The 19,701-nt window shown below is 38.9% G+C and overlaps 1 protein-coding gene across 1 annotated transcript in view; it reads left to right on the forward strand.

The window, feature by feature from the left end:
* The window catches only part of SOHLH2 (spermatogenesis and oogenesis specific basic helix-loop-helix 2), a 38,590-nt gene extending 21,083 nt beyond the window's left edge, over nt 1-17,507 (forward strand). Inside the window, exons 3-11 of the mRNA XM_052650367.1 lie at nt 996-1,057; nt 1,138-1,242; nt 5,070-5,169; nt 6,855-6,965; nt 11,359-11,506; nt 11,674-11,765; nt 12,412-12,533; nt 15,866-16,122; nt 17,487-17,507. Coding sequence (XP_052506327.1) covers nt 996-1,057; nt 1,138-1,242; nt 5,070-5,169; nt 6,855-6,965; nt 11,359-11,506; nt 11,674-11,765; nt 12,412-12,533; nt 15,866-16,122; nt 17,487-17,507 — 1,018 coding nt within the window. The remainder of the gene's footprint in view (nt 1-995; nt 1,058-1,137; nt 1,243-5,069; nt 5,170-6,854; nt 6,966-11,358; nt 11,507-11,673; nt 11,766-12,411; nt 12,534-15,865; nt 16,123-17,486) is intronic.
* Nucleotides 17,508-19,701: the final 2,194 nt, after the last annotated feature.

Consider the following 19,701-nt stretch of genomic DNA (forward strand, 5'->3'; position numbering starts at 1 on the left):
ACATTAGGAAAAACTAAGGAAATTGGAATAAAGAATGAGCTTAAATTAATAATAATGTATTGATGTTGGCTCATTAATTGTAAGAAATTTGCAAAACTAATGTAAGGTGTTTGCAGTATGGAAAATTGGGTTTAGAGTATATGGAAAATCTGTTTTCATATTTTTTTCTGTAAATGTAAAATTGTTCTAAAGTTAAAGGTTTATTTTTAAAAAGTCACCTCTCTCTCACTTACCCCTTGCCCAGTTTTAAACAGCCTGGCATTAGTGGTTGCTATAGAAATGAACTGTAAAAAGACTATTCTTATTAACAGAGTGAACTCCTGCTTGGAGAAGCCAGGGTTTTGACTAATGACTCAGAATTTGGATTTTCTTGCCCATTAAAAGGAAACAGAGAGGCTAAAGCATCTATTATATATAAAACTTTAAACAGAGCAAGCATGAGTTTCAGAATATCCCCTTCCCTTGTATTTTTCAAATAATCTGTAACTCTACTGCCCACCTCAGCCACACACTGCAGAGCCCTCTTCATACAATTGCATGAAATCAAAATGCAACATCTTGTAAATTGAAAGAAAAAATCCTTCTTATCAGTAGGGCTTCCCTGGTGTCTGAGGGGTAAGAATCCATCTGCACAGGAGATGCAGGAGACTCGGGTTTGATCCCTGGGTCAGAGAGATCCCTTGGAGAAGAAAATGGCAACCCACTCCAGTATTCTTGCCTGGAAGATCCCATGGACAGAGGAGCTTGGCGAGCTATAGCCCATGGGATAGCAAAGAGTCTAAACATGACTTTGCAACTGAACAACAGCAGTCTTTTCCCTCACTGATTTAAGATGCTGCTGTCAGTAAATTTCCATATTAACATCACCATTTTAAATTCTGATGAAATAAAGAAAATCACCCTAGTGTAGTTACTTCCTAATAAGCTAAATGTATGAATGCCAAGTTTTTTAATGTTGATTTTGCTTCATTTTAAACTTCTTTTTTCCCTTTCAGATTTGGTGAGGAAAAAAATACACATTTGCTGTTTGTTTTTATAATCCCTGAGAATTTTAAAGGTATGTCCCTGTTGGGTATATTATTTGTTTTTCCTCCAAGTAGAAATCATAAGGTCAATATTTAATACAAAGATTCTTAGGTTGTGTTTCAGGGCACGGAGCTGATATTGCTTTAACCGAACCACTAACAATGGAAAAAATGAGTGTTGTGTTGAAATACTGGAAAACATATTTCTCACGTACTGGTGAGTGGAAAACAAGTTTCCAAAGGTTTGAAAACTTGTAATTAAAATTCTATGAGAACTGTTTTTATACATTTGGTTTTCCACTGATACCTTTTAAATGTTGACAATTAACTGCATTCTCTATAGTATAAGGACCTATAATCCTTGTTTATCATAGTCTGAAGAAAACAACACACAAGAGACAACACTATACATGGGCATCACAGATGGTCAACACCAAAATTAGATTGATTATATCCTTTGCAGCTGAAGATGGAGAAGCTTTATACAGTCAGCAAAAACAAGACTGGGAGCTGACTGTGGCTCAGATCATGAACTCTTATTGCAAAGTTCAGACTTAAATTGAAGAAAGTAGGGAAAACTACTAGACCATTTAGGTATGACCCAAATCAAATCCCTTAAGATTATACAGTGGAAGTGACAAATAGATTCAAGGGATTAGATCTGATAAACAGAGTGCCTGAAGAACTACAGATGGAGGTTGGTAACATTGTACAGGAGGCAGTGATCAAGATCATCCCTAAGAAAAAGAAATGCAAAAAGGCAAAATGGTTGTCTGAAGAGGTCTTACAAAAAGCTGAAAAAAGAGAAGTGAAAGGCAAAGGAGAAAAGGAAAGATACACCCATCTGAATGCAGAGTTCCAAAGAATAGCAAGGAGAGATAAGAAAGCCTTCCTAAGTGATCAATGCGAAGAAATAGAGGAAAACAATAGAATGAGAAAGACTAGAGATCTCTTCAAGAAAATTAGAGATACCAAGGGAACATTTCATGCAAAGATAGGCACAGTAAAGGACAGAAATGGTGTGGACTTAACAGAAGCAGAAGATATTAAGAAGAAACGGCAAGAATACACAGAAAACTATACAAAAAAGACCTTCATGACCCAGATAACCACAATGGTGTGATCGCTCACCTAGAGCCAGACATCCTGGAATGCAAAGTCAAGTGGGCCTTAGGAAGCATCACTAAGAACAAAGCTAGTGGAGGTGATAAAATCCAGCTGAGCTATATCAAATCCTAAAAGATGATGCTGTGAAAGTGCTGCACTCAATATGCCAGCAGATTTGGAAAACCCAGCGGTGGCCACAGGATAGGAAAAGGTCAGTTTTCATTCCAGTCCCAAAGAAGGGCACTGCCAAAGAATATTCAAACTACCACACAATTGACCTCATCTCACACACTAGCAACATAATGCTCAAAATTCCCCAAGCGAGGCTTCAATAGTATGTGAACCAAGAACTTCCAGGTGTTCAAGCTGGATTTAGAAAAGGCAGAGGAACCAGAGATCAAATTGCCAGCATCTGTTGGATCATAGAAAAAGCAAGACAATTCCAGAGAAACATCTACTTCTGCTTCATTGACTACGCCAAAACCTTTGACTGTGTGGATCACAACAAACTGGAAAATTCTGAAAGAGATGGGAATACCAGACCACCTGACCTGCCTCCTGAAAAACTTATAAGCAGGTCAAGAAGCAACAATTAGACCTGGACATGGAACAACAGACCGGTTCCAAATTGGGAAAGGCTGTATATTGTTACCCTGCTCATTTAACTTCTATGCAGAGTATATCATGCAAGATGCCAGGATGGATGAAGCACAAGCTGGAATCAAGATTGCTGGGAGAAATATCAATAACCTCAGATATGCAGGTAACACCACCCTTATGGCAGAAAGCAAAGAAGAACTAAAGAGCCTCTTAATGAAAGTGAAAGAGGAGAGTGAAAAAGTTGGCTTAAAACTCAACATTCAGAAAACGAAGACCATGGCATCCGGTGCCATCACTTTATGGCAGACAGATGGGGAAGCAATGGAAACAGAGACTTTATTTTTGGGGGCTCCAAAATCACTGCAGATGGTGACTACAGCCATGAAATTAAGGCACTTGCTTCTTGGAAGAAAAGCTATGACCAACCCTAGATAACATATTGAAAAGCAGAAACGTTACTTTGCCAACAAAGGTCCATCTGGTCAAAGCTATGGTTTTTCCAGTAGTCATGTATGGATGTGAGAGTTGGACCATAAAAAAGGCTCAGTGCCAAAGAACTGATGGTTTTAAATGGTGGTGTTGGAGAAGACTCTTAAGAGTCCCTTGGACTGCAAGGAGATCCAACTAGTCAATCCTAAAGGGAATCAGTCCTGAGTATTCATTGGAAGGACTGATGCTGAAGCTGAAGCTCCAGTACTTTGGCCACCTGATATGAAGAACTGACTCACTAGAAAAGATGCTGAGAAAGATTGAAGGCAGAAGGAGAAGGGAACGACAGAGGATGAAAATGGTTGGATGGCATCACTGACTCAATGGACATGAGTTTGAGCAAGGTCTGGGAGTTGGTAATGGACAGGGAAGCCTGGCATGCTGCAGTCCATGGGCTTGCTAAGAGTCAGATACCACTGAACTAAACTGAACAGAACTGCAGAAAACAAGTGTGAATAAAATAAAGGGAAACATATGTTCTCTACCTGTGGAGAAAGTTTGTCTTCAAAGGTTTAAAGTGTGTTGCATAAGGACAAATGCAATGTTGTAGTTAAGCACAGGGTATTTTTTTTGTTTGTTGTTTGTTTTAGTAGCTGCTAAATCATTCCTTAGTCATTTAAATGGACTTATTCATGCTTTGTCATTGTATGATTAGGTAAAAACGAGTGCCATTAACCTTGAGTCTTGTGCTTTGGTAAACACTTGTATATTAATTATTTTACTTCTTTAAGTTGATAGAGTGGTTATCCTTTCTGTTTTAGATTTTTATTGTGTGTTACTTTCTTTTTTGTTTCTGTTTTTTTTTTTTTTTGATTTTTATATACAGATAATTGGTGTCAGTGCTTCAGTGAGACCTTACATTTCTAAATTCTTCATCTATACTGTATTATGTGTATTTCCAGCATCTGAACACTTAAGATAATTAAATTAGTTTTAATATGGCTTGTAAAAGGGCAGACTCCAATTTCTGAAATTAAATTCCACTGGAATCATTGTTGATCAGTGACTGTTTATGGTTTTTCAAAGCCTGGGTTACAAGCAGGAATCTATTTAAATTAAGGTATTTTTCTTCAAATGGATCTGGAAGACACTTTTGGGATTGCGATGGATAAGCTCATACTCCAGATGATACAAGATTCAGTACACCTCTCATTTTTTTTTTTAATGTTCTTCATTATGGAGGGAAGATGAGTGAGTCTGTTTTGTAACATTCTAATGGCTCCCAGCCACTGCAAGTGTCAGAGTTCTTCCTTGGAGAGAAATGGTAACCCTTCTGGACCAGGGTCCTTTGGTAATCTCTTCTCATTTTGGTTCTCATTGGAAATAGAACAGCTGCTCATCTCCACTTGTCTAGCACATTCCTATTGGTCATAACCACATCTCACCAGTCATCTCATCTCTGCTCTGAGGATAAGCAGCTGCAAGACAGCAAAAAAAGAATAACCCCCAAACCAAAAAACAACACAACCATCAGATGCTTTATTTTGACAATGTAGCTGCTTGCTGAAGACTCATATGCATTTTCTGCCTCTGACATTTACCTGTAAATAATAAATAAGCTCAGTTGAATGCATTTTAAGCACACCTATCACTAATTAGTAAAATCTGGTTAAAGGAGGCTGCTGTGGAGTAAGCTTTATGTAGTGTTGTAATTTTGCTTTCTCACCCGAGTTGTTCCATGCTTAACAGGCTGAAATCTATAAATTACTTTTTATTTTAAAAGCACTGCTTTGTAAAATCTATTGAGTGAAACATGGCAACTGTTTTTGATTAGAGCTTGCATGTGTGATTAACATCATCCCCGCCAGTGATTTTATAATTAAAATGGTTCCTTTTTTTAATTTGCAGTTAAGAATGAAATTTCTGTGAAGCCTGAACAACCTGAGTTGCCTCTGCAGAAGTCCTGCAGTGAACACCTGGGATATTTTTCTACTAATGTATTTGCTTGGTTAGTTTTTTTTTTTTTCCTTCACTTTTTCCTAATAGCAATTTTTACTGTGTACATTTCATTAAAAAACGTTTCTGGAGGGTTTATTGATTGTGGAGCAGCAGCTCCAGTACTGGGGTTGATGCAAAACAAAGTATCTGTTTTGTGGAAGAAGGATACAGCTTGTTCTGTATTTCAGAATCCTGAGCTGGCACTGAGGGTGCATGTTAAAGAAATATCCATCTCAGTATAAGGAAGCATTCCACCACCACAGGGGAGCAGGTTGAATTGTCAGATAGTAACTTACCCATCGGGCTTCACTGATAGCTCAGTTGGTAGCTCAGTTGGTAGCTCAGTTGGTAAAGAATCTGCCTGCAGTGCAGGAGATCCTGGGTTGGGAAGATCCACTGGAGAAGGGATAGACTACCCACTCCCATCACTGGACATGTTCAGCTAGAGACTGGGTTAAATAAAAGCAGTGATGTTCAGACTTTTAAAACAATGGAATCCTGAGCTGTTATCCATCTGCTGCTATGCTTTTCCCCAATGTCTTTTCCTGAACTATCACCCTGTTTATTGAAAATGACCCTTTAAAGACAGTCTCTCTGTCTGTGTCCCTCTGGGATATTAGAACTAGCCTTCAAACCTGCAGAGGCTAGGCCATTGAACTGAGGGCCATGTAAAACCCTTTCAGTTCTAACATTGAATGCTTATAAAAATTCTATATGCGTGAATTTCTTTGTTTCGCTTGAAGCTGATTTCCAAGGCGATTTTTAAATAGAGCATTTGACTATAAAGAATGGACAAAAGTGCTGAGGATTATGGGTGATGGCAGTAAGAAGTCTGAGTCACTTCCAGAATTTGTAGAATGTGACCATCTACTATTTTGTACAAGGAGGAGACTTGGCAACCAGTAAGTGTGGTTAAACCAGGGATACACTTACTTCAGTAGTGCAGAGTTAACAGCAGCTTTCTTTATCTTACTTAAGATTTTAACCTCAAAAAAAAAAAAAAAAAAAGATTTTAACCTCAAAGAAATTTTCTGTGTTAAACTTTTTTCTGAGAGTTGAGGTTGGGAAGGGTTTTGGAAGGCTTGTGTTACTTAAAACTGCTTTTTGAGCCCTCCTCATCTTGTATCTTTGTTTTTCCTCACAAGCCTATAAAAGTAAATTTTCAAATGAAGTCATTTGAAAGTCATTTTTTCATCTTCAAATGAAGAAGATAATATTAATTTGTAAGTTTCTTAGGGAAATATATTTTTTAAATCAATTAAAATCAAATCTAGAAAAATGGTAGAGCCAGAAAATATCCATTAAATGATGCATTTTTACATGGAGGGAAACTGCAGCAGTTGCTGATCAAGCTGGAATAGTGTATCTTGGCCTTCTCCTCCTCTGTGCTGTTTTCCTGCAGTGCACCTTTAGATACAGTCATGTAATTTGGAATACAGTGAGGTTAGAATATTTTAGTACTGTTTGTATCTGTTATTAATCGGTATCTTTTAGAATTTTGGATTGAATTTATGATAATCTTAATAATAAATTCTTTTGAAATAAGATATTCTGTACCAGTTACATAAGGTAAAATGCTTTGATAATTAATGCTATCAAAGCATTTACCATTTGGTTAATGCTTTGGTGATTATTTTACAATTGCCTCATAATTTTCCTTTTAAATATATGGTACAATTTGTCTCTTGTTTCTAGCTCTGAATCTCTAAGAAACAACATTGGATTTGATTTAAAGGCTCCATTGTCAAATTTTGAGAAAAGGAAAAAGATTTCTCTTCTTCATTCAAGCAAGGAAAAGCTGAGAAGGTAAATTTTGATACAGCCTCCCCCCCTTTTTTTTTTTTTTAGCATTATTCCTTTGTAGGAAGAAATTACTTTCATGAATTTCATAGTTTTTTATAGCATTGTTAAAAGTTAGTGTGAAGACTTCTCTTATGGTCCAGTGATTAACAATCCGCCTGCCAGTGCAGGGTACGTGGGTTTGATCCCAGTCCGGGAAGATTCTGTGTGCTTCGGAGCTACTAAATCCACGCACCACAACTACTGAAGCCCGCATGCCTAGAGCCCATGCTCCATAACAAGAGAAGCCCGGGCACCAGAAACTAGAGAGTAGCCCCCACTTGCTGCAACTACAGAAAAGCCTGCAGGCAGCAACAAAGGTGCAGCATGGCCAAAGAAAAAAGTCGTCACTGTGAAACTAGTTTATCTGGCAACGGAAGATATGCTGCTCACTCATTCTACTCATTTAGCCATTCAGCAAGTAGGTGTGAGTGTAATGTGCCAGAATATGATTGGAGAATTGAGATAAGAAATAAATTGTTGCCTTCAAGGAGGTCTTAGCCTAGTGCTCAGACAGACGTCTAACAAAAATATTTAGGAACAAAAATGCATAAAATACATGTGATATCTGTACAGTGGTCACTCAAGATATTGCTATGATAAACTAAAAACCTAAGTCTTGCATTATATATAATTATGAATTAAACTATTTATGTTATTAAGACATCAGTCCTCACTAAACTGAAATACAATTCAAATCTAGATAATATGAGTAGTTTTTTGTGTTTTTTTTTGGGAAAAAGTTGACAATCTAATTCAAAACTGTATGGAAAGGGCTCTGAATATAAAAGGCCTTAGAATAAAGCTATCTTGAAAACATCTAACAAAATTGGAGTGTGTAAGCTACCTGGCCTTAAGACCTAGTATACAGCTACATTTATCAATTATTTTACTAAAGTGAAGATGGACTGATAGATAATATAACACAATAGCCCAGTATTAGACCCACATATTTTGGTCTTTTGATTTTCAGCAAATTACCAGAGCAAACAGCTTGGGGAACAAAAGTCTTTTCTGTAAATGTTGCTGGAACAACTGGACATCCATATGAAACAAATGATGAAACTGGACCGCTTACTCATAGCATGTGAAAACTAATTCAGCATGGAGTATAGACAGGGCTACTGTATAAAGCTAGAGCTGTAAAGCTTCTAGAATAGGACTGTTCAGTAGAACTTTCTGCAGTGTTAGAAATGGCCTGTATCTGCTGTCCAGGAAGGTAACTGCAAGTCATATTATTGAGTATTTGAAATGTGAATATTGCAACTTAGGAAATGAATTCAAATTTTTATTAATTTTTTATGAATTTATATTTAAATAGATTAATGTGGCTCATAGGTAATGAACTGAAAGCTACAGTTCTAGAAGAAAATAAAGGTTAATGTTTTCACTAGCTGAGGGTAGGCGATTGTTCCTTATGACACAGAAAGCAATAACCACAAAAGAAACAGAATTAGGACTCCTCAAAATTTACAACTTTTGGTTTCGTAAGACCCCACTCAGAAAATAAATATGCAGACTACAGACAGGGAGAAAAGATTTGCAAAACAAATATATTGATAAAATACTGATACTAGAATATATGGAGAACTCCTAAAGTTCAATAATAAAATGACCTGCATAGGTAAAGTATTTGAACAGACACTTCACAAAGGAAGATAAAGTGTCTAATAAGCAGTGGAAAAAAATGCTGAATGTAATTTGTCATCATGGAAATGCACATTATAAAGCATGAGATACTACCACATATACCTCAGAAAGTCCAATATTTTAAAACTAAAACTGACAATGTTAAATGTTGTCATAGATTTAGAACAACAGGGATTCTCATACACTGATGGTAGGAGTGTAAAATGGTAGAATTTGGGGGAAAATTCTGCCAGTTTCTTCTAAATTTATAAAATAGCCCATTGATTCAATTTCTATACATTTACTAAGAGAAATAAAAATGTGCATTCACAAAAAGATGTATAGAAGATCTAGTAGTTTTATTCCTAATGATCAAAAATTGGAAATAGTGGAAGTGCTGATTAAAAAGAGCCTGAATAAATAAATTGTGGCATATTTATACTTTGAAATGCTATTAATAAAAAGCAACAAATTACTGACATAACAGATTATCTTGGATAAATCTCAAAAACATTATGTAAGTAAGAGAAACCTTACATAAAAATACACATGTGAAGTTAAAAGAGAGGCAAAAATTAATGTGAGAGGGAAAAATATCAGAAATGTGGTTGCCTTTTACGGGGGATGAGACTGACTAAGAAGGGACAGAAGGAACTTTCTGGAGTCATGAGAATGTTAATGAGGTGGTTTGTGTCACACAGCTTTGTGCATTATCAAAACTCATAGAATGGCACCCTTAAGATGGGTGCATTTTATGTGACTTTTACCTGAAAATAAAATAATTTTAACTGTAGCTCATAATGTGTTTAGGGGTTTAGTGTACTGAAGTCTGTAATTTACTTTGAAATACTTCAGTGTAATGAAATGGATTGATGTCTGGCCAGTGGGATAATTCATATATGACAAAGCATGGACAGTAACTGTTCACTGTGGACTCCAGGTTATAGGTATTTAAGCGTTCCCTGTACAAATTCTTAATTCTTTCAGCTTTTAAAGAATAAGAATTTTTAATTCTCTCAGTCTCCCTGTATGTTTGAACATTTTCCTAATGGAAGAAATGTTTAATATGATTCTTCACTATAAAAGTGATATGTGCCCCACAGATGCTTGGGAAATGTAGAAAATAAAAGGAAGAAATAATATGTTCTATAGTCCAACACTCTAGAAATAATGACTAATTGACACTATTGTCTCTTTTGGCCCTAATGGCTGTAATCATATTTTATATGCTTCTTCTATCTTCTACTTATAGCCTATAGAAATGCCCTATTTTTTCCCAGTAAGCTTTATATCCTTTCCACGTCCAGATAATATTCTGCTGAACTAATATCCTCTAGCTTACTTAAGCATCCACTTATTTTGTGTCTTTAGATTGGTTTACCTATTTTACTGAAAAGGAAAGTGAAGTTGCTTAGTCATGTCCAACTCTTTGCAACCCCATAGAGTGTAGCCCTACCAGGCTCCTCCGTCCACGGGATTTTCCAGGCAAGAATACTGGAGTGGGTTGCCATTTCCTTCTCGAGGAGATCTTCCTGACCCAGCGATTGAACCCGGGTCTCCTGCATTGTAGGCAGATGCTTTACCATCTGAGCCACAGGGAAGTCATTTTACTGAAAGGCTACCATAATGGATATCATTCTACAGGAAGTTTATTCTGTGTTTGTGATCCTTATAAGTGAAAGTACCCTATGGAAGGGTGTATGACCTTTCAAAGCCCTTCATCCATGTGTCAAATTGTTGACACTTCCAACCCTTTTACAGAAGCATCCCTGATACATTTCCACGGAACCCCCAAAGCTTAAAGTCCAATTAAAATACCACCCACTGGTCTGGAATATTTGAGTTATTCACTGGCTATATGTCAAAGTGGATTTTTTAATCCATTTATTTTTGTCATTCTGAGGTTCAGAAAGGTTTAGTAACTTGCCTATATCCCAGCTAGAAATTGGCAAAGCTACCCTTTGATCCCACTTATTGTCAGTATGGCAGTATTCAGCACAAAACATGCTTAAGAATGTTTATTAAATGAAAACATGGATAACTGAAGGTTCCAAAGGCTTCGGTCAATTTGGTGTTACATTTCCTATGTATTTCCCTTCAGAACTATGAAATACTTAGGTTGGTTTCTTTCTGGTATGAGCCTGGATGTCGTTCTCATTTGCATATCAGTTTATTTGTTTTGCTCATGTGCCCGCCTTGTGTAAAGGAAGCAGGCTTTTGATTTTCCTTTCAGAACATAGGTAAAGCCCATGTATTTCAGGATGCTTGTTGTGTGTTGTTGGAAATGTGGTCCGGATCAGAGTGACGGGACTATCCCAGGGACTCTGTCTTCCAGTTGTCTCTCGTGTGGTCACAAAAGGATTTACCTGTGTGGTGTGTGAGTCTCTCCTCTGAGGGTTGCGTCGCCTGTGGGTTTCCATAGGCAGAGGGGGTGTTCTCTGGTGTCCTCAGTGTCCGGGCATCCTGCACACCCACAGGGATGAGTGAGCTGGGTTGCCATCAGCACAGACACTGTACTTTGCAGCATGTGAGCTGGTGCCCCATGAAGCTGGGATTCCAGGGGCCATGGAGGGGCCTGCTGGCTTGTGGGGACATGGTCTTTCTCTGAATCGGACACCAGAAAGGGAGAGACTGGTTCCTTTATAAACAGACCCAGGAGGAAGACTGTTTGTCCTTGTGACAGGAAGAAAGTAGACTTATTATTCCTTACTTGTCGCACTTCTCTGCTCAGAGAACGAATCAAGTATTGCTGTGAGCAGCTGCGTACCCTGCTGCCGTATATGAGGGGGAGAAAGAATGATGCAGCTTCCGTCCTCGAGGCCACAGTTGATTACGTGAAGTTTGTCCGGGAGAAAATCCCTCCAGCCGTCATGGGCCAGGTATGCAACTCTCAAGCCCTTGAATTTTATCCTCGTAGACAATGCTTTAATGCTGCAGTTTCCTTTCTTTCTGTTTTATAATTGGAAATGTATGTCTGTTTGTATATTTTGAAAAACATCTATAGCTATGTATTGATAAAGTAGGTCTCTGTCTGTCTGTTTCTTAGATTACAGAAGTACTTCAGAGCAATAGGAGGTTTTGTAAGAAACAACAAATGCCCATCCAGCTATCCATCCCAGGCACGATCATGGCACAGAGGTATGACAGTCTGAATCTTGTGAATCCAAAGTTGCCTTGTTATTTTTCTCTGATATTAATGCTAGAAATAACACAGGCACTGAACCCACCCATACTGAGAACTCGGGCATCTACTAAGAATCAGTGAACTTTTCCCTTTGTTGATGTGCATCATTGAATTATAGTGGATGAAATATATAATAGTCTCAGGCCTGGGATCCCTTCATGACTTGACTCACTCTTAACTTCTTTTGTTGTTTCTTTAAACCAGACTTCACAAGTAGTGCCTGTGGTGACTGACAATGTATTTGTGGCATGATAGATTCTAGCATTCCTCTGTGACCAGGGCAATCCAGCCTCATTTTTTTTCAGTTAGGAGTCTTTAAAGAAGTTTCTAGTGTAAAAGGTGGTGTGCCAAATGAATGCTTCCTAATTTAAATTGATTAGAATATGTAATCCAAGAAGAACTCTTAACAAGGAAAAGTAAACCTTTCCTTCATGTCCTAAATACCCATCCTGAGTCCTAGTCTATGCTTTGCTCTAATATTTAATACAGAGTTTATCTCTGTGCCTTTTAGAACTTGAATGACAGAAGAGCAGTTCAACTCAACAGTGTTCATATCCTCCTCTTTGAGAAATGCCTAAGGAATGTTTTTTGTCTTCTCAGGGAAAACAGTGCGCTGAGCAGCACTCACTCACCTGCGTCAGGCATCAGAGTCCTGACTGATGAGCGCTTGAATGTGTACTCTGCTCCTGCCTCCCAGGACGCTGTGGATGAAGCTGTGAGAGGTGAGCTCTGCCCGCTGCTCTGCAGCTGTAGTATATGGGGGCTTCGGGGCGTCTCCTGCTCAGCCGGGGCTCCTGTGCAGCCACTGCCATAACCAAGGGATGAGCTGTAGCTGGAAGATTGCACCCGGGGTCCTCTGGTGCTGTCCGCTGGAAGGACACAGCTGGCCACAGGCATTGAATAGTGTTACCCCAGAGGGTGGGCTGAAAACTGACTGTCATCACCAGAAAGTTCATGTTGCTCACAGATGACGAGCACACTGGTGACTGTGTGTATTATGTGAGTAGAATCTAAAGCGAGGGAAGTATTCATGTTAATTCAGTGCTAAGAGTGTATAGGCAGACCGCAGATATATTGTGAGTTCTCTTCCAGGCCACTGAAATAAAATGAGCTTCGCAGTAGAGTCACACGTTGTTTGATTTCTCAGTGCATATAAACATTATGTTTGCACCATACCATAGTCTGTTAAGTACATGATAGCATATGTCTAAAAAAGTCATATGCAGGCCTTAATTTTAAAAAGTTTCATTGGTTTAAAATGCTAACTGTCATCTGAGTTTTCAGTGAATACTAGTAGTGATAGTAAAGATATGACACTGTCATTGAGGTTGTGTACATATTATGGGGACATAATGGAGACCACAGGAACAAATGGGGTTACTGGGATTGATGTCAAAAGTCAAAGGAGAAAGGGGCCCAAAATAGGACACAGCTCTCCTTGCTCATGTATCAGCCTCAGGGTGTTTGTTAGTCCTTTTAGACTTCTTTTTCCTGACATAGTAAGGAGGGAAGGAGAGAAGGAAAAAGTAGCCATGAGCCATGGATAAACTGCTTAGAGTAGCTCTGGCTGAATGTCACAAAGAGTGATTAAATCAGCCCAGATTAGATCAGAGAGGGGCCAGGCCACAGGCACATGCCTGTCAGTGTTACTTCTTACACAGACAGTACTTCTGCATTTTCACTCTTCATATCCTGCAGAATCTCTGAAACACTATCCTCATGCTGTGCGTTCAGGCCTTTCTGTGCCCCTGGATCTCTTGGTTTTGTATCACCTAAAGTAACTGGTCCAAGAAGAAACAAATCCACTAGGACCATAGGCTTATGTCAGGTTCAGGCTGGAGGAGACCTTGAAGGTCATTGAACCAAACCCCTCATTCTGATTTTATTTATATACATTTTTCTATTTGAAAGCAGTATTAGTCCTTTACTAAAAACCCGCTAGTAGTAGTCATGTACAGATGTGAGAATGGGACCATAAAGAAGACTGAGAACCGAAGAATTGATGCCTTCAAATTGTGGTGCTAGAGAAGATTCTTGAGAGTCCTTTGGACTGCAAGGAGGTCAAACCAGTCAATCCTAAAGGAAATCAACCCAGAATATTCATTGTAAAGACTAATGCTGAAGCTCCAATATTTTGACCACCTGATGTGAGGAGCCAACTCTTTGGAAAAGACCCTGATACTGGGAAAGATTGACAGCAGGAGGAGAAGGAGGTGACAGAGGACGAGATGGTCAGATAGCATCACCAACTCAATGGACATGAGTTTGACCAAACTCCGGGAGACAGTGAAGGACAGGGGAACCTGAGGTACTGCAGTCCATGGGGTTGCAAACAGTTGGACATGACTTAGCAACTGAACAACAAAACCCAGCTAACATAATAACTTCATTTTTTAATGTATTTCTTTCAAGTCTTTATATATATGTTTATGTGTATATATATATATTATATATATATATATATATTTTTGGTAGTAGTACTATAGTAGTAATCTTCTATAGTATTGGTCTTCCCAGTGGTCATGTATGATTGTGAGAGCTGGACCGTAAAGAAGGCAACATGCCGAAGAATCAATGCCTTTGAACTGTGGTACTGGAGAAGACTCCTGAAAGTTCCCTGGACAGCAAGGAGATCAAACCAGTCAGTCTTAAGGGAAATCAACCCTGAATACTCATTGGAAGGACTGATGCTGAAGCTGAAGCGCCAGTATTTTGGTCATCTGGTGCAAACATCTGTCTTATTGGCAAAGTTCCTGATGCTGGGAAAGATCAAGGGCAGAAGGAGAAGAGGGCGTCAGGGGCTGAGATGCCTGGATGGCATCATTGATGCAATGGACATGAACTTGGGCAAACTCTGGGAGATGCTGAGGGACAGGGAAGCCTGGCCTGCTGCAGTCCATGGGGTCACAAAGAGTTGTACACGATGGGGCAACTGAACAACAACAACATAGTAGTAATCATATCGGACCTCCAATTTTGTCTCTGACTTTTTTACTTAACATTGTGTCCTATACGCTTGGATTTTGTATTATGCAGCCTTTATCACCAGTTTAATGGTTTTAGTAGTTTATCCAATGATTTAGAGAATAGTTTTCTTGCTACATTTAGTGTTTCCAGGTTTGTGGGGAAAGTGATTTTATACATAGCATTTCAGAAAATGCATCCCTGTATATGGATTTTTCTCTATTTTGGACTTTGCCTTGGGCTGGACATGTGTACCTGGCCATGCATGTTGCAAAATGGTTTTTGAAAGACAAATGAAACAGTTGGAATCAGTTAAGTCTTTCAAATTGCACTTTCACCACTTAGGCCAGTAAATTGAAGGTTAGAGAAGTTAAGTGGCCACCTATGATCCCCTGCTTTCTGTGATAAATCTGACCTGTAAACCAGAAGTGCTGATCTTAGTCAGCGTTTAGACTTCATTAAGTAGCTTTTACTTGTCCTTTTCCATAAATTTATGTACACTTTTGCTGAAATGATTTTTTTTCACAAATATTCCAGGTCCATTTGTATTTAAAGTCGATATAAAATTATATTCCTTTATTTTCATTTCTGTTAGTGTCCAGAAGAAAATAAATATTCACAGCATACGGACTACATTGTTAACATTCACTATATATTAAACATTTTTTTCTGCCTTCTAGTTACTGTACAGAAGAGAGCGATACAGCAGTATAACCCACTCACTGATGGAAAAATCAGTGACCAAACTATTTGTGGCTGAATGGAGTTTTTCTTTCCAACATTCTTCCTTGCTTCATAGAAATGGTCACTTTTTATGATGAAAGACACACACAGGCATACACAGGCAGAGAGAGCTGATGTGTCTCTAAAATCTCTGTCTTTGAATGACAAGTGAACACTAATTTATAGTGTTTGTATTACACTAAATGTCACTACCAAAAAGTTTACTTTGTGTTTTCATCAGCATTTGAGTGTAGCAGCATCTTAAGTTTGTACCGTGGGGAAATGAAATAGAGGGTGATTTATTTCAGATATAGTAGGTCAGAGTTACCAATTTGCATATACTGATGGATACTCTCTTTTATTAAAGGTCAGTCCAGCTCTGCATCAGAGAACGCTATCGGTGATGTGTATAAAACCCGAATCCCCAGCACAGCTCTGTCTCTTAATTCCTTCCATGCTGTCAGATACTATTCTAAAGTGGTCCCTTCCTATGACGCAGCTGCCGTAACAAATCAGAACACTTCAGTGCGTTTCCCAACAGCTGTAGCCAAAGTCTCCAAGTTTCTTCCTCAGCACTGCAATTCTGTGTTGGGCCAGGCGTGCACAGCACACCCCAACTGTCTGGTAAGTTTCTTGGGGTCTGTGGGTCAGACCGGGCTCTTTCATTCCAGCCCACAGGGGCCCCTGACCTGCGTTTTGTTGCTGATGCTCTGGGTTAGAAATCTCTCGGACTGGGACCATGGGAGGCAGCCCAGGCACCGGTGCTGCACAATGGCTCTCTAGATACCCACAGTCAGTCTGGATGTGGCCCTGCTGCTCTCACCGGAAGTGACCTAATGGAACCTAATCTCCTTTAGCACCCCTCCTCACTGCTCCCCACCCCACCAGCCTCATCCTCTACTGGTCCCATGGCTGGGTTCTGCTTTATCTCTAGGCCCCAGTCACTTACACTTTATGAAAACCTGTTCTTGAAATGCCAACCAGGCTGGTTTCACATCCCAGGTGTCTGCATACCACAGATATTTATTGAGCACCTACTGTGTTCCAGCATTCTGCTAACCACCGAGAATGGAGTGTCTAGACCACGATCCCTGGGTTGCTGAAGCTGAGTCTCATAGGGTGCAAACATGGAAGCAGACAGTGGTGATGTGCATCGGAGCATGTAGAGGGAGACCCCAGTGTACACAGTGGGACGCAGATGCGGGCAGGGTTAAGGACAGCATGTCCCTGGAGGGAGTACTGACTACGCTGAGATCTGAAGAGTGAGAATTAGCCCAGGAGAGCAGTTAGGAATTGTGAGTGAGGAAGGGAAAAGCATTCCAGGCAGATGGTTCAGCATATATAAACAGTGGTATCTTCATTTTGGGCAAGAATTGTCCAATTCCAGAGAAAGACCCAAACCAGACTTGCCTGCTTAAAATAGACTCTCATAACCTTAATATAACTATCAGTACTTTTGCATATTAATAATAATTTGAGCACTCAGTAAGTAATGTGTCAAATACCGTACATGTTAATGTGGGTTATCTGATGAACCTGTGACAGTCATTTGAGGTAGGGACATTATTTCCATATGACATCTATAGAGTGGGAATAATAGTGACTTTCCCAAAAAATATTTATAAGAAAACTATTCTAGAGAGCATTAGACATTTTAAAACATGAAGTATCTACAGATATAATACTGTTGCTAATAATCATTAGTATACCAGTCCAAAAACTAGAGTAAATTAAAAAAAAAAAAGGGTTGCAACATTATTTTTTTAAATTGTGACCTACACTTAACTGTATGAAGTTTTTGTTGGAGAATTGTTTAGTAACTATGAATAATACGTATTTTAAAACCTGCAGGCATATTCACCTAAAGAGTTCATGGTTTTACAAATTATTTCCTAATGCTTGAGGACATAGAACACACATTTGTGTCATTATGAGTAAGAACAGGCCAGTATTCAATTAATGTGTTTTTTGTTTTTTCACCTTTGCAGCAACAGTTTTGGGCGTATTAATAGCACATGTTTGAAATTCACTCTAGACCACCTATTGGGTGCCGTTTGACAATACAGGAAGAATGGAACAAAGAATGATCTTGAAAGCTACACCCAGAGACCTAATATCAAAAGGGTTTGCATTGTATGGCTTCTTATAAATGTGCTAAAAGCTTCTGCAGGTAGAAAGACAGGCAGCAAGAGTGCTAGCTAGCCATAGGCTTTTATTAATACTTAGCTTCATACACACTTGGATCTCCCCCAACCAAGGTGCTCTAAGAACAAATGGCCTAGGTGACCTGGACACTTTTCATTCTCAAAACACATTCCACAATTTATGCAAAAAGTACATTATAAAGAAGATCCACAATTTATGCAAAAAGTACGTTATAAAGAAGATCCACATAGTGCATTGATGTTGCTAAGTATAGATAATGCAACTTGATTCTTATTTTTAGTATCACTGTGAGTTACTGTCACTTATTTCTAGGTGGTATCTTTTCCAAATTTGGCATTTTAGAGCACTTCCTTCATTATTCACACTAAGATACCTTAACTTGAGAGATGTGTTTACCTCCTGACTTGACTACTAATGAATAAACTGACGTGTTTATTTTTGCATTTCACCTTCCCTTGAGTGAAATGAGAACTAACATCTTTCTGGATCTTTAGTTTCAGATTACAGATTAGCAGATTTTCCTTTGTTTTCCATCTCCTTCTCCCTGTGGGCATTAGAAAAGATCGTTGGAAATAAGGGGAGAAAAATGTTTGTTTTATATTTCACTGAAATGTTCTTATGCATAAGTTTTATTATTAAAGGAAATATTCAGTTCTGATACTGAAAATGATAACCGGTTTTTGTTCTGTTTAATAAATATGTTCCCTCTTTTAGTAGTGCTGTGTAGGGAAATTAATTTTACTGGAGTTTTGAGCAGTTTAAAAATTAGGCATAGCCTACATTTCATGTTAAAATGTATGACTTTTCTTTGAGGATGGCAAGATGATGGAATTTGTAGATATTTGGCAAACTTGATAAAGGAACTAGAAGTTTCGAACTAAGATTCTGTGCTTTTAATTATAAACGTGTGCTTGACTCTTGCTGTTGGGAATAGTAATGGCTTTGACACTGTAGGAGAACCTGTTGAGCTGTTTTGAGCACTGGGATGACTTCCTGTGTTCACAGATGGTCTTAGTTTATACTGGGACTTGTTCTTTGCATCAGCATTTCCCTCAATACATGCATGGACCATGAGACACAGCTGTGGCTTGGAATTCTATAATACCTAGAAGGGTGACACACACATCCTATCCACCTGTGGTTGGCAGTCCCCCTTTTTTTTCTCTTTCTACATGAAGAAGAGGCTGCCAGATTCCTTTTTTTCAGTGCTGGTCCCCATGATCCTTCATGCAAGTGTCCAAAATCACTTCCAATACATGAGTTTTATTTTTAATAAATTATGCTCTTCTGACTAAATTCAGCTGTCAGCTGGGGTGGAAAGGTTAGTTGGGCCTCAGCTTGTAAAACTAGAACATGATTTTCCTTTGTAAAGTCAGGATGACTGGTCATGAGACAGTTGCAATGTTGTTTTCACAATGAAAAAGGGGCAGAGAGTTTGCTGAGAAAAAGTGGCAGCGTGCAGGTTCACACTGATGGTTACAGCAGTCCCTTCCCCAGATAGGGATTGGGGCAGAAGCAAATGTTTACTGAGCCCTTTCTGTGGCCCAGGCAGTTTAGGAGATACACCTTTGAGGAGAGGGACTTAGCTGTGCTAGTCTCTAGACCCTCCATGTCAGCCATCTGGCTGGTTAGATGGATGGATGCGCAGGTACTTGGATGGCTACCTGGGGGAAGGAGGAGCCAAGAGGAAGGAGGCATCTGAACATGGGTGATGATCCTGAGAAAGGAAAGCAGAAGACATGGTCAGGCACTTAGGGACCCACTTGAAGTCAAAAGAGAAGGAAGAGTAGAAGTAGATGCTTAGCCATCCGACGGTATAGCTTTTACAGAGAGTGTATCGCTACTCTGTTTACACTTATTTCCTGCCCCTCAGCCATGCTTTTCTAATAGATGAGTTGGATGGTCTCCCAGCTTACAGACATGGCAGTAATGGGGAGGGTTTTCAAACAAACTTGTCTGTTCAATGGAGAACAGTCAGATGTTGAACAACTCAAAAATCATTCCATTATTTATTAACTTTATTTATTTGGTAGACTT

This window comes from Budorcas taxicolor, chromosome 12, assembly GCF_023091745.1.
Source record: "Budorcas taxicolor isolate Tak-1 chromosome 12, Takin1.1, whole genome shotgun sequence".
NCBI lineage: Eukaryota > Metazoa > Chordata > Mammalia > Artiodactyla > Bovidae > Budorcas > Budorcas taxicolor.